Raw genomic sequence first — 14,901 nt, 5'->3', positions numbered from 1 at the left:
TGTGGGAGGAAACCAGAGGACCCGGAGGAAACCCACGCAGACACTGGGAGAATGTGCAAACTCCACACAGTCAGTCGCCTGAGGCAGGAATTGAACCCGGGTCTCTGGCGCTGTGAGGCAGCAGTGCTAACCACTGTGCCACCGTGCTGCCCATGTATAGAATTTAAAAAAAAGGGGGGAGAAAATTATTAAGTAGAGAACAAATAAATAAATCCCTCTCCCCACCATCCCAAGATAATATTAAGCAGTAAGGGATTAATATATTAAACAAAGGGGAGGGGGGATGTAAACCGGAGTGGGGGGAAAGCAAACCAACATCAATTATCTCTTACAATTTATCTAAAAGAGTCCAAAAATTCCTTGGCCTTTTCCGGCGATCCGAAGTTATAGAAGGACCCTTCATGGTTAAAGCGTAGCGTTGCTGGGTAGCGTAAGGAGTACTGAATATTTAAGTCCCTTAAACACTTCTTCGCCTCATCAAACGCCTTCGTCTTTCGGACCAGAGCTGGGGAAAAGTCCTGGAATAACATGATTTTGGATCCTTTATAGATCATGGCTTGGGGATCTTTTCCAAGATTTCTCGAGGCTTCTAAGAATATCTGCCTCTCCCTATAGCTCTGCAGCCAGAACAGGACTGGGTGGGGGCGCTGGTTCGAGCCGGGCCCACGTATTGCGACCCGGTAGGCCCAGTCCACCCTTACCTGGCCTGATCCAGCCTCCAGATTTAAAAGCTGTGGAAGCCACTGTTCAAGGAACACTGTAAGCTGGCCTTCCTCTTCCCGTTCAGGAAGGCCCAGCAAATGAATATTTTTTCGATGACCTCGATTCCCGAGGTCGTCCATGTGATTTTCTAAGGTCCGGACCACGGCCGATTGTGCTGTAGTTTCGGAGGTCACGGCCTTTAGCTCCGCCCCTGTGACCCAGCGCTCGATTTCCTTGATGTCTCGGCCGTGCTTTTGCAGCGCGGCCGAGAGTGAGTCCCATCAGCTTCGGGATTCTTCAATAAAAGCGACGATCTTCGCATTGAGTTTGGAGATTATTTCCACAAGGCTCGCCACTGTAGGTAAGTCCCCCGGGCGGCTGTGGATGCCTCTGCTGTAGTTGGAGAGGGTGGGGGAGGGGTTCCTGCCTGCTGAGAGCTCCCTTCCCTTTAGTCATTTTTACTGGTGATTCAATTGTTTAAATTCAATACTAAACAACGAATTACATTAAGTAAAAACTATTTTAAATGATTTGGTGAGTGTGGTGGGGGGTGGGTGACCTACTTCGCCCAAGTCTTGGGAGGAGCACTGTAGACTCAGGCTTGCTGGGTCGCTGCTTCTTGGATCCCCATCCAGTTTTTTTTAATGTATCCCTGTTTTTTGTTCACATGCAAACTATATGCTAAACCTCGAGATTTCACTGGACCTATGACATTTACAGGGACTCTGCCTGTACACAAATGTGAGCACAACTGAACACGTGCAACAGTGTTTCCAAGCACGGTTCAAAGTGTACTGCAACGCAGCAGACTGGGTCCAAGTGACTGTCTTTGATGCTTCATGGCTAACACAAACCACAGTAGCAACAATGGATCAACATTAAGTCAGCGATGGGTCATCATTGATGCATGTGGTTGGACTTATTCCAAGCTCATTATGGAATAAATTGGCTTCCTCCATACTGAAATCATTCCACCTCCTTTCTCTTGTTTTCCCCCTCCGAACCCACACAAATATTAACGTTCACTCCAATGTCTTTGTCCTTCCTGCCAAATATCATTGGTCAGACAAAGAAATAGTTGGATCCCTGTTCAGTTGGTTTGCCAACATTATTCTAGAGCAAGTTACTGAGTATGCTAGTGACAGTATGGTGAGTGTTTAATGCTTTTATTGCCAATTTTCTCTTCTCTCTGGTGCTTCAAATTACAAAGATGACTTTAGCCCGTAAAGACTGGTGGTACTTCATTTTCTTAGTCCGGACACTTTTTATTGTTGTTTTTAAAATAACTACTTCATTATTTTAAAGCATAGAGCAGTCATTCACCCAACACCTCAAGTTCGATTTTATCACATTAGCCACTCATGATTCTTGCTCAGGTAAGATCTCAAGGGCACTTTTTACATTGCACCTCAACCAAGTGACCATTATTCACTCAAGTCTAGGCTGTGAGGATCTTGCAAGTCCAATGACTTTAGCATGATAAACCCCTGGGACACCCACTTCAATTATACAAGATTGGGGGCAAGATTCAATGCTGTCACACAACATTATAATATATCCAAATGTCTTAGCTTTGCACAAGTGAGTTATTTCTATTTTAGTCTACACATAGACAGTAGTGAATTTGTGCAGCTGAGATCTTCTAGTTATTTCAAGTTCACACCTCAGTTAATGTCCTGGCACCCATTTCACAAAACTTCAGTGTTGCTCATATGATAAAGTAACTCACTAATAGAGTTCTCACTCATGATCCAAAGAATTGATTTTGGAAATCAGATGGAGGAACAAGGCTAGAAAATAACAACGCAAGACCAAAGTCCAGAACTGTACAAGACGTACAAGAGGTAGTTTCTGTCCTGTATCCTGCTTTCAAATGTCCTGACTGGTATTTCTTAGGGAATATTGCCATGAAACTGATGTAAGTTGGGCAGATTTGTTGTTGTGTCCATTTAAGTTGAACTTTGAGAGAATTATCGGATTTATCTCTCGGACTCTCATATGCCCTTAAGTGACCAGAAGCTTAAAGTGTGAAAAGTGACTGGAGTAGGATCTTTTAAAATTTATTTTTTTAATTTTCTAGTTCTACTGAGATATTTATTTCTTTGACACTATTGCCAGTAAGTCCCAAGGCGATAGGTGCAGCTTTATAACATATGACAAAAACACTCCTATCTCAATACTACACATTGACCAACTCAGGTGATAATACTGTTTTGAGAACTATCTTTTTCATTTAGAATATTATGCAAATCCTTGTGTGATATAATATAGTTTGGTGTACTGTATCTATCTCAATTAAATACTACTGCCACTGAAACCACTTCACTAATAATCAGAGACCTACAGCACAAACTGACTCTTCGGTCCGACAAGTCCATTCTGAACATAATCCCAAACTAAACTAGTCCCACCTGCCTGAATAGGCTGGGCTATTTTCCCAGGAGTGTTAGAAGAAGAGGGCTGACCTTTCAGAGGTTTATAAAACCATGTATATGGTAAGTAGACAAGGTCTTTTCCCTTGGGGTGGGCAAGTCCAAAACTAGAGGGCATTGGTTAAGGGGAGGGGAAAGATTTAAAAGGGACTCGAGGGGCAAATGTTTCACGCAGAGGGTGTTCCGGGTATGGAATGAGCTACCAGAGAAGTGATGGAGCTGGTACAATTACAACATTTGAATCGGTACATGAATAGGAAGGGTTTAGAGGATTATAGGAAAATGGGAGTAGATTATTTTAGGATATCTAGTTGACACGGTTGAGTTGTATTGAAGGGTCTGTTTCCATGCTGTACATCTCTATGACCTATCTCTCCTGGCATTCATGTACTTTTCGAAGTGTCTTTTAAATGTTCGATCTATGCCTGCATCCACCACTACCTCAGGAAGGCCATTTCACATGTGAACTACCCTTGGTGTAAAAAAGTGGCCCTCATCTTTTTTAAAAGTCCTCTCACCTTAAAAATATGTTCCCTGGTTTTGAAATGCCTCATCCTAGGGAAAAGATACTTACCAGTAACCCTATCTTTACACCTCATGATTTTATAAACTTTGATAGCTTCACCCCAAAGGACTATTTTGTGCTCAACTGTTTTATCGGAGGCAAGATATGGGTCTTAACTTGTGCTGTGGCACAGATTGAGATCTAGTTTCTCCGAGAGAAAGGTTGATTATTACAGAGTAGACCTATCCAATTCTTATCTCCAGGCAACACCAGTGTTATGTTTCATTGGATTTTGGAGCTGCTGTGAAGGTAAAAGGAGACAGAGGAGCACTTTCCTCAAGTTGCGTTTCTATACCCACAAAGCACAGGAAGTGTGTTCTGACCAATGAATGCTTTACAAGGTAGTTTTAAAATAGTGAAATATGATGAATATGTTTTCCATAAACTAAGTGTACAATTCAAGGTGGTGGGTAACCATCCTTGGGTCACTTGACATCTCTAATTTTAGGAATACTCATTTAATTCAATATAATAGTGATATTCAAAATCATTCTCTAACCACTCAATTCTTGAAGGATTCAGTGAGTGAGAGTGTGCGAGTGTGCGAGTGAGTGAGAGTGAGAAAAGATGTTTTCAATTTTCCTGCACAAAATCAATATTGTACAGCAATGTAGTTACAAAGACAAACAAGCATCTACTTTCCAGCATCTAAAGCCCATCGTCTTAAAAATGGAGACTAGTTCTCCAGAGTTGGAGTACAGGGTTCATTGCTTTGCAATGTAATTTAAAGCTTTACAACGTACACAAATATTAAACTGGCTACAGTTCCAATTGCCTTTGGTTACGGTTTGTGTTTTTCTTCTGATCCATATAACTTTCTTAATGTAGAATCCAAAAGAAAGTCCACAGACCTGCAAAGCATAATGGGAATGTGTTAATGAACTGGAAAATGGCTTATGGAAGGAATCACATCAGCACAAGATTTAAAAACATTATCAGGCATGTTGCTTTACCAGACTTGCTTCCTTTATTCCTAACCCTTGCATGGTTCCATCTGTCATTCCAGCAAGTCACTGCTGCCTCTAGAAAGACTTACATCTATCTCCCTGCTGCTAATTTTCAACTTGCTTTCACCTAGCAAGAAAGCCTCATCATTGGCTCCAGGTTAAAATGCAATCACATTCCACGATCAGATTTCATTTCACAAGTTCATATGGCACATTTTGGTTCTAAGCAGCCACCTCTGAACCTTGCAGAATAGGGTCATAGAAAATAGGTGCAGGAGTGGGCCATTAAGCGCTTCGAGCCTGCATCACCAATCAATATGATCATGACTGATCATGCAAGGGCCACATCCAGCTCCCTCTTGAATATGTCTAATGAACTAGACCCAACAGGATTACAGGAGAGGGTGAGTTTCAAGAGGATAGCAAAGCTGGTTGGTACTAACTGCCCCATTGCCTAATTTCTACCAAGAATTAAAATTAACCGTGTGTATACAAAGTAGTTAAACAGTCAAATGATTTATGACAAGACCATGAGTGGCTTCTACAGGACATGGGATTGAAACTCAACCTGTAAGCTGAGGCCCTATGGCTTAAGTCTTACTGGATCCAAAACAGAAAGAATCTGCTCTTGACTTAGTAAACCTACCACTGTAGTACAAGTCTAGTTCTCAGCATTTATACAGTGCAGCTACGGTGAGGAGGAGATCAGGGGTCTCTGCTGTCTATGTCCTGCTGCAAGGTTTGCCAAAATAGAAACGGCAAAGTGTAAGTGCTAAGATAACATGCAAGCTCATTCAATGGCAAGGGTAGCAGTTTCTAACATTAAACCGTTTCCCTACCGGGTTTGGAAAACCAAGTCATCAATCCATTGATAAGGAGAGCTCCATTCATTACTTAAAATTTCAACGCCAATCTAAATACAGCTCTGTAATTACTACTGAAAATTTATGAGAAATAGCAGTTTTGTGGAAACTTGTCTTTCTAAAATATGCAAAATTTATGAAATTTGACCACAAATCCTCTATCAAACAGTGTGTGTTTACCAACACTATCAATGTGAAGGCAATACCACTTTTAGCATTTGGTCTTTAAGAAACCATTTGTCAGACTCATAACAGAAACTTACAACTTTGTTCATTAACATGAACTACTGCATGTCCTCAGTGTCACTGAAAAATGGTCTCATTAACAACATTAATTAATTTCACTGGGACGACTGTTCAAATGAATCTACAACTTTGGGCTAAAGACAAAGCAAAATTTAAACATTTGGTGAACAGTGTAATTAGCTCTGTCAAATGTTAGAGACTCAATAAACATTGTTAAAAAGTCTCCTACTTTGAATGTGAGTTTTGCAAACCAAAAGCTACACACGGGAGCAAGATTACTTAGATGAGCCTTAAGCACCTTGCTTTCTGGATCATCAGAATACTTCTCCAGTTTGGCACCTCAAGCAGCTAATGCTTTGGTTTATGTGCAATTAATCTACGAACCACCAGTGTTTTTAAACCAGTTAGAAAGTCTGAAACACTTAACTGTTATCATCCAAGACAAGGGCTTACCGGTCAATGGGAGTTATAATGACTGGGATGGCAGACAGGCCAATAGCAGTTGTCGTCCACTTTCTCACAGGCAGTGGCCACCTTGTAGTTTTCCGAAGTAAGAAAAGGGAAGCTGCACACAATCGATTGATGGTGAATCCTGGAATTATAACTGAGGCCAATGCTTGCCAGATGAACGTGTCTACCACAGCGACACCGACAGTCATTGTTTTTCCAGGTTTGTCTCCATGAGCCTAAGTGGGGGTGGTAGAGCGATGATTATTAGGATCTTGTGCACTTATTGAAAAGAAACTTAAAATCTTAAATTTGCAGTTTTAAATTTTAAAAGAGTCTTAAATGCAGACCTACAATTGGGAACACACTCATATCTAATAATCTTAGAGGATTGGGAAGAGTGAGATTCAAAGCTACACCATACTTTGGTATATTGCAGAAGTTTAGAGTCACTCTTTGCTATTTGAGTTTCACACTTGAGTTTGTGCCTGCTTACGTCTTACCTATCTGTTTCTTTCCCTTGCCTCCACTCGCTCTCCCCTAGATAATGTACTCTAGTCCTGCTATCACAGTGCAGTTTTCTTGTTGAGATGTGGTTTAAACTACAGGCTGCTCAATATGTCAGTGTACTGCTTATGGGTTGACTGTGGCCCAGATTACAATCCTCAGTCAAAGATAGCACAACTGACTTAAGGAATCAGAGCTAAAGCTCTGTGACTCAATATAAAAACAAGTTATCATCAGGCCTGTCTCTGAACAACACATTGTACTAACGCCTATTATTGTACTTACTCTTCTTGCAGGGAGCAGCATTGCAAATGTACAGCATTAGTGAAAACCTCATGACCACTGTATCAGAGTTAACTTTTATGGAAGGAAATTTCCAGAGTGACCATTTCTATACACAGCATTCTTTAAATAAAACTTTCCTCGGCAGTTTTAAATATTCTTCACACATACTATCAAAATCTAAATGCATCCTACACTATAGGAATGTTGTTTTATGGGGATATTTTAACTATAATAAATAGTTAGTGTTGTATCAAGTTATTATGCATAAAACTGGGTTTAAGTGCTGATTTGGTCAAGCTGGAGTGATAGGTAGTGGACATTGTGCGGGTGCAGTAAATTTTAACTAAACTATAAATCAGCAAGAAAAACTACACTGGGATAGCAGTACATTATAGGGGAGAGCTAGTGTAGGGAAAGGAAAAAATAGGTATGTAATACACAGGCACAAAACAAAATGCAAAAGTAATAAATGATAACCTCCAACATTAGAGCCTAACTCTAAACCTCTGCAGTACGAAGTTTTAGCCAGTAAACTGACTTCTGGAATTGCAAGTTGAAAATAGAGTTGTCACTTATAGAATCATAGAATTCCCTACAGTGTGATAGCAGGTCATTTGGCTCATTGAGTTCACATTGATTCTCTGAAGAGCTTCCCACCCCCATTGCCAACCCCCTACCCTACATCTGTAACCCTCGTTTCCTCAAAGCTAACCCACCTAGCCTGCACATCCCTGGACACGATGGGCAATTTAGCGTGACCGATTCATCTGACCTGCAGATCTTTGGTCTGTGGGAGGAAATCGGAGCACCTCCACAAGCAGAATCCATAATCACCTTTTACTATTGTTCCAAAAAACATGTATTAAATGGATTTTACAAAAAGGAAATACACTTGTTAAGATCTCTAATAAGTCATTGATTGTTTTTCAGACTATTCAAAAGCTAAGTCTAAAAAAGTCTTATCCGTTCATAAAACAGACTCCAGGATTTCACTATGAACAGTTTCTACAAAATAGTAAAATTAAATGATGGTTAACCTATCCTTTTTATACATATAATGGCAAGTATCTTGAACCATTTGGATTCTCCAAACTTTCCTTTCTCTAAGTGCAATCATTCAAGTACAGGTATGGGGCAAGGATGGTAGAGGCAGGAATCATCAAGACATTTATGAAGTATTTAGATGAGCACTTGAAACATATAAGGCTTGGGTCAAGTGTGAGAAAATGCGATTCGAATTGATGACCAGCATGCATATCATGGGCTGAAGGGCCTTTTTCCATGCTGTTAAAATCGCTTTAGTTCTGGCCAAATAAAACAGAATAATTTTCAGTAGAAGTATTTTGGAGGGAGAGAAACTGGAATGGAAAGACTATGATCTGAATTGTGATTCATCAGCAACTGTGGAGCCACATGCTGCATTATCAAGAATTAGCAGAGATGGGATAGGATAAACAGCTTCCTGTCCCATGACCATTCTCTAGTTCCAAGAATCTCACCAGAAAGAAAAACTATTCAGGAATGATGAGGTCGATCATCCAACAGATGTTCTAATTTATGTGTAAATGCCTTTAACAGGGTCACCCACTGCAAAAGTCAGATCTAACCAGCTTCCTGGTCATTCTTTTCTCAGCATTGCAGCTTATTGTATCAGAAGTGAAGTTTTAGCAAAGCTTACTTAATAAGTAGCGTCTGATATACAACCTGACCTTCAACCAAATAAGAATGTGGAAAAGTAGCCCCATACACACAGACGCACATTAGGAGCCTCACTTTTTGTCTCATTCTTAGATGGCCAAATAGTCCTCTAGCAGGAAGTATTGAAAGCTCTTCCAAACTATCCTAATTTAAAGTGTAACATTGATAGATGTATGGTGAGCAGAGCAAGATTATTTAATATGTTAAAATTTGTACTTACAACAGCTGCTTTCTTCCCCTTGTCAACTGCATCAGCTGTAACATATGCAGTTGATATGCCATAAGTAGCCCAGACCAGTCCTACAGGAACTAGTGCCCGGAAAGCTTCACCAACTTCATTAGCATATCCTGAACCACCAAAGAGTTGAAATATCAGACAAGTTACTAAAAAAAAAAGTAGTATGTTCAAAAAAATTCAGTCTGCTCTCCTTTACGCTTGCAGGTCTTTCACAAGGCCCCCCTCTGCACAGCTAGTCCATCTGGTCTCCTGATCACTCTGGGCCTGAGGTGATATAGTGACTAAAATAAAACAAACCATCATGGATGCCTGAGATTTGAAGCAAAAACAGAAATTTCTGGCAAAAGTCAACAGATGAAGAGCCACCAGGCTTGAAAACATTAACTCTGCTTTCTTTCCATAGATGCTGTCAGACCTGCTGAGTTTCTTCAGCTATTTCTGTTTTTGTTTGTGATAAGATCACTGTCATGGAGGATGTGCTGTCCAAGGATTTGGAAAGGTTCTAATTCCATAGGTTGACTTGATCTTCAATGCTGATATCAATTGCATTTTTCAACATTTTATTAAATGTAATATGCACATTATTGGTAGCATTATCAACTCACCAACATTTTATTGAAGTAAGCTTTATTTCCTCCCATTGCAAAGGGATATTCTGGGGATGAAATAATAGCGATTTAAGCTGCTTCTGTTTCATTTCTTTCATATTGTAGAATGCATTTCTTGAGCAAATATTGAAAAATGTTACACATTATGGTTTCAGTTACTTTAAAAAGTACTTTTGCATGCAATGTAGGCCCTTCATACTGGTTACTCAAGACCAGTATGCAAGCCCTCGGAACCACAGGTACTACCATTGTCTACAGAAGCCTATAGACCTCAGCTATCTCTCCCCAGATAATGCAACCAGCCAGTACACATGGAAAAGCTACTGATGGCATACAGCCATACGCATTATTGGTTTCATAATGCAAACCATTGATGCTTAAGGAGAAAGTATATATTTACATAAAAGATTTGAAAGTTCTTTACAGTTGGATTTACTACTAAACCTAACCCACGGATATTCATTTTCTGAACAAAGAAAAAACATCAGAAACTAGATTTTTGTTCAACAAAAATTAAAATGCTGCAACAGGTCAGGAAACTCTACAACATTGCTAAACAAATGATAAAAAACTATGATTTTAATTCTGCAATTGAATATGTTTTACTGATTGGAATCGAGATTGTCCAGTGTCAGGATTACAACTCCTTTTCATGTTATCTATACCAACAGTGACTTGATTTGGGTATATAGATTCATACAGCATGGAAACAGACCTTTTGGTCCAACTTGTCCACACTGACTAGTCATCCCAATATGACCTAGTCCCATTGCCAGCATTTGGCTCATATCCCTCTAAACCCTTCCCTGTGTAGTACAACAAAGTTTGCAGATGATAAAAAAAACTTGACAATAATAGTAGCACACTTGAAACGACTTAAGATAAAATTGACAGCCTGGGCAGATAATAGATGGAATTTAATGTGGATAACTGTGTAATGATGCATTTCAGGAGAAATAACACAGAGAGCTGATATAATCCAAATTATACCATTCTGATTGAGATACAAAAGAAGCAGGACCTGAGGGAGCATATTCACAAACCTTTGAAGGTGACAGAGCAAGATGATAAGGCAGTCAGGAAAGCTTGTGAGATATTTGCTTTGTAAACAGAGGCACTGAACACAAATCAAGAAAGCCATGTTAAACCTATACAAGTCTCTGTTAGACTTCAACTGGGCTATTGTGAACAATTGTGGATACTACACTTTCGAATGAATGCTAAAATCTTGGACAGAATAATACCAAAAATAATACCAGGGATACGGGAGATCAGTTAAAGATTTGGTAAAGGGATCGGAGAAACTGAGATTGTTCTTCCAGCACAGGTGTACTGTGAAGTATCCGGAGGTCCTAGGTTTAAAATAATTGACAAAAGCCTAGAGTTTTGTTGAGATCCAGAATGCATTACCTGAAAGAGTGATGAAATCAGATGTCATTGGAACTTTCAAAAGGCACTCAGACATGTATTTGAAAATTAATTTTCAGTGTTCCTGGGGGAAAGAAAACTTCAGTGTGGGACTAAGTTATACAGCTCTTTCAAGCAGTAATGAATAATTTCCTAACATCGACCTCAACTTATTTTTCCTATGTGTCCCCTTGAAATATTCATGCAAATTGCTTAAGTGATTTTCTAGTGCTGGTATTCTCCTATACATAATATCATCGTGCAATAGGTTATAAATATCTTTTAAATCAACCTGTTCAACTGGTTAATGACACACCTTCTAGCCCAGAGTTAAGGACACTACTATTGCACCACAGAGCCCATATACACTCAGTTCTATATACACTTTAATTAGATCATCTCGTGGACATCTTTCAAACTCAGGCCTATGCTTTTAGGAATATCCACACGGCGCTTATGTATGCATACACCCAGTACACACACATCTCCCTTGTATCTGGGTGATCACAGCTAGAAAACAGTATTCACGATGTTCTGACAAGACTAAGGTTCACATGTGGAAGCCAATCTTTCTGCTAATATGGTTCAGCATTCTATTGATTTTGGATTAGTGCTCTTCCAGCACCACTAATCCAGAATCTGGTTTCCAGCATCTGCAGTCATTGTTTTTACCTCTATTCTATTGATTTTGTTGATTACTGCTCCCCATTGGTTGGCCATGTTGAAAATCGATTTTTACCAGCTTGACTTTCAACTTTAATCCAGTATATCCATTCCAATGTAATGCATTGGTTATATATGCTTCCTCTTTTCCTACAGTATCTGACATTGATTTGGATGAAGTTTTTTAGCTGCCATTTTCTAGCTGTTCTCATATTCTGTTCAACCCCTTTGGCATTTTTTTGTGTCTTTCTGATTTCATTATCCTTCCTAGTTTTCTATGGTTACTTGCACATATAACTAGTTTGCATTGGTTAGTCCTCCTAACAACTTCTGGGACATCCAGTTTGGTTCATCCCGACTCAAACAAAATTTTTCCAACAAGTGGCAGCTGATTACTACCCACTGAACAATTTACAATCCATTTCTGAGAATTTACCCACAGACCCACCTTTGAGCTTGACTAATAGCCTTGGTTGCAAATAGTTAATTTCGCAAGGAAATTTCACCTTAGCCGTAATCCTTCTTTTTAAAGATCTTTGTTTTACAGCTTCTATACATCCAGGAGTTTTAATACATTGAAAGAGGTCTGTGTATGTAACAATTTTTAACGTTTTATCTAAAGATCAGCACAATAAAACAACGTACATTTAAATGCATTTGTCAGATGATAAACCGGTCCAAGATGCTTTACAAGAGCATTATATAACAATATGAAATACAAGCCATATCAGGAACATAGGAAAGTAATTGGCCATTCTGTCCATCAAACCTCCCCCACCAATCAGTACAATTATGGCTAATCGAACACTTTAGTGCCTTTTCCTGCCCCAAAACCCTAGTATGCCACTAATAATCAGAAATTTATCAGTCTGTAACTTAAATATTCTCAAAGAGTGAGCTTCCACTGATCTCTGTGATAGAGATTTCCAAATGTTAACAATCCTCTGAGTACAAAAAAATTCCTCTCAGCTCAGGTCTTACTTGCATCTACCCTGTCCACCTCTAAGTATTTTTAAAGTTCGAAGGAAATAACTTCTATTCTTTAAGGCTCTAGAGAATACAGGTCCAGCTTGCCGAATTTCTCTTTCCAGACAGTCCTGCCATCCTGGAACAAGTCTGATGAATCTTCATTACACTGTCTTTGGCAATATGTCTGGTTGGTGTGGCTAAGTTGGACCAAAAGGTCTGTTCCTGTGCTGTATGAATCTATGACTCGATCTTTCCTGAGATAAGGAGATAAAGCTGCACACAGTATTCTTGATGTGGTCTAATCAAGATCCTATGTGATCAAAGCAAATCCTCATTATCCCTGTACACAGATCTTCTTGCAAGGAAGACTAACATCCTATTTGCCTTAATAGCTTGCTGCACCTGCCTTTAGTGACTTAAAGGGAAGAAGGGGAGGTGAAAAGTTTAGAGGGAAAATTCCACAGCTTCGAACTAGGAACCAAAGAGACAACCATACTAGAGGAGCGATAACAATCAGGTATATGCTCACAGGGTTGGTGTGAAGTTGTAGAAGTTCCAAAAATGTTAGTAGTTGAAGTGTGAATATAGCCAGAATTCTGACTCAGTGGCTAATGTATGTAATAAGGAAATGAAGTAAGAGTGCTTGGAATGATAGTATGACTTCACTTCACTGTAGACCTTTGCATCCAATCCATTCCCTGCATTTTCAGCGACAATGCTAGACTGAAGCCGCTTTGCACCAATGTTATACGCAAGGTATGAATCTGCTGCAAATTGAAACAGAAATTACTGCAGAAACACAGCATCTTTGAAGAGAAATCAGCATTAACATTGAGCTTGATGATCCTTCTTCAGAACAAATAAATAACTATGAATCTGTTGTGACATTTTGTTTTGATTCTTAACTTTTAAAGGCATCTAAACTCTCTCAATCAGGCCCTAAACTCTCACTCTGTCCTGCCCAACAAAATCGTGTTTGCTAAATAAGGAATTGTCCAGATTTCCTTCTGTTTGAGAACACTGTTAAAAGCAGTGAAAAAAAGTTTTGGTTATGCAGACGAGTACACATAGATCTGGTGGGGAACGCCTCAGCGGTAAGGAGCTAGTGAATCTGATTCCCTCTACATATACTTCACACCAGCATGAATGATAACGGGGGGGGGGGTGAAGAGGAGCTCTGTAAGGCTGTTTCAAAATACACTGATTTAGAGGAGCCGGTGTTGGTATGGGGTGTACAAAGTTAAAATGAGACTACAACAGGTTGTAGTCCAACTGGTTTATTTGGAAGCACTAGCTTTCGAGGCGCTGTTCTTTTATCAGGTGCTTTCTTAGCCTATCATTTCACCGTTGTTACTCTTGTAATCACATCCTCTAGCCATGTTTGTCTAATGGAGCCCTGATTTTCGACTGAGACGTGAGGGTCTAGCGCTAGTAACCTTCAGTTATGTCTGATGCGTGGCGGTTCATATTGGATAGTTTCACAGAACTCGAAACTAGCATTGAAGCAGTTTGTAAAATGACTTCTCTCTGAGTCAGCAAGTATGTCAGAGTGAAATGTGAGCAGCCGCCCTCACAGAGCGGGGCGTGGAATTTACACTAACTTTGTTCAAGGTTATTTATTGTCCCATGTTGAGAGCTAAAATCACTCGGAGCGTGAATTATACTTTCATTTTCAAAAAGCGTGGATTTGCTGCTGTTTTAGTCGCGGATGTCGAGATAAAATCCCGGAACTGGAATGCGACCGGGCTTAAAGCACAGCCTGGAGTTTCTCTCCTTCCGTCCCCCCCGAAACATTTAAGGGGCAACTTCCTGACTGATTCTTACCCAGAAAACGGACCCAAGTATCCCGATAGATGTCGACCTTGTTTTGTTCCCCAGGCTTGCTCATTGTGCTCCCGAACCTGATGTTAGCCGCGCCGCAGCAGTTGATACATTCACCAAAAATGTATCCAATCAATGTAACCAATCCCGTGTCACTGTCAGTCTTCCAGACTAAGCTGCAAACATCCGCCTCTGACACAAACAGCAGAGGTGGGGAGACGCTCCAGAAAGATGCTGAATCTGCCTTGACAACACTGTTGGTTAAAAGGATTAATTTTAAACATGCTTCCTTCCCTCCAGTCTCCAGACCCACCCTTTTCTGTGAAGATGGATCGGAATTGACCAATCACACGTCAGCTTTCAGACACAGATGCTCCCATTTATCCTGCAGTATTAAAGTGCGCCATAAATAAGGCTGCAAATACTTATAACATTCCAACGCATATTTAATAACTTTCAAAATCACGCATTCTGTTAGTCCTCGGCAATTGCAAAGTAACTGC

At 40.0% G+C, this 14,901-nt stretch overlaps 1 protein-coding gene across 1 annotated transcript; it reads right to left on the bottom strand.

The window, feature by feature from the left end:
- Window positions 1–1,946: 1,946 nt before the first annotated feature.
- On the bottom strand, window positions 1,947–14,834 carry mtfp1 (mitochondrial fission process 1). Its single transcript, XM_072587573.1, has 4 exons — window positions 14,402–14,834; window positions 8,913–9,040; window positions 6,209–6,441; window positions 1,947–4,550 (listed from the first exon to the last, which is right to left on the bottom strand). Exons 1-4 carry the CDS (start codon window positions 14,463–14,465, stop codon window positions 4,481–4,483), a joined length of 495 nt encoding a protein of 164 aa, XP_072443674.1. The 5' UTR covers window positions 14,466–14,834; the 3' UTR covers window positions 1,947–4,480.
- Window positions 14,835–14,901: the final 67 nt, after the last annotated feature.

Source organism: Chiloscyllium punctatum, chromosome 17, assembly GCF_047496795.1.
Source record: "Chiloscyllium punctatum isolate Juve2018m chromosome 17, sChiPun1.3, whole genome shotgun sequence".
Lineage (NCBI taxonomy): Eukaryota > Metazoa > Chordata > Chondrichthyes > Orectolobiformes > Hemiscylliidae > Chiloscyllium > Chiloscyllium punctatum.
Note: the sequence above shows the minus strand (reverse complement) of the source record. Positions and strands in the feature narration are given on the sequence as shown.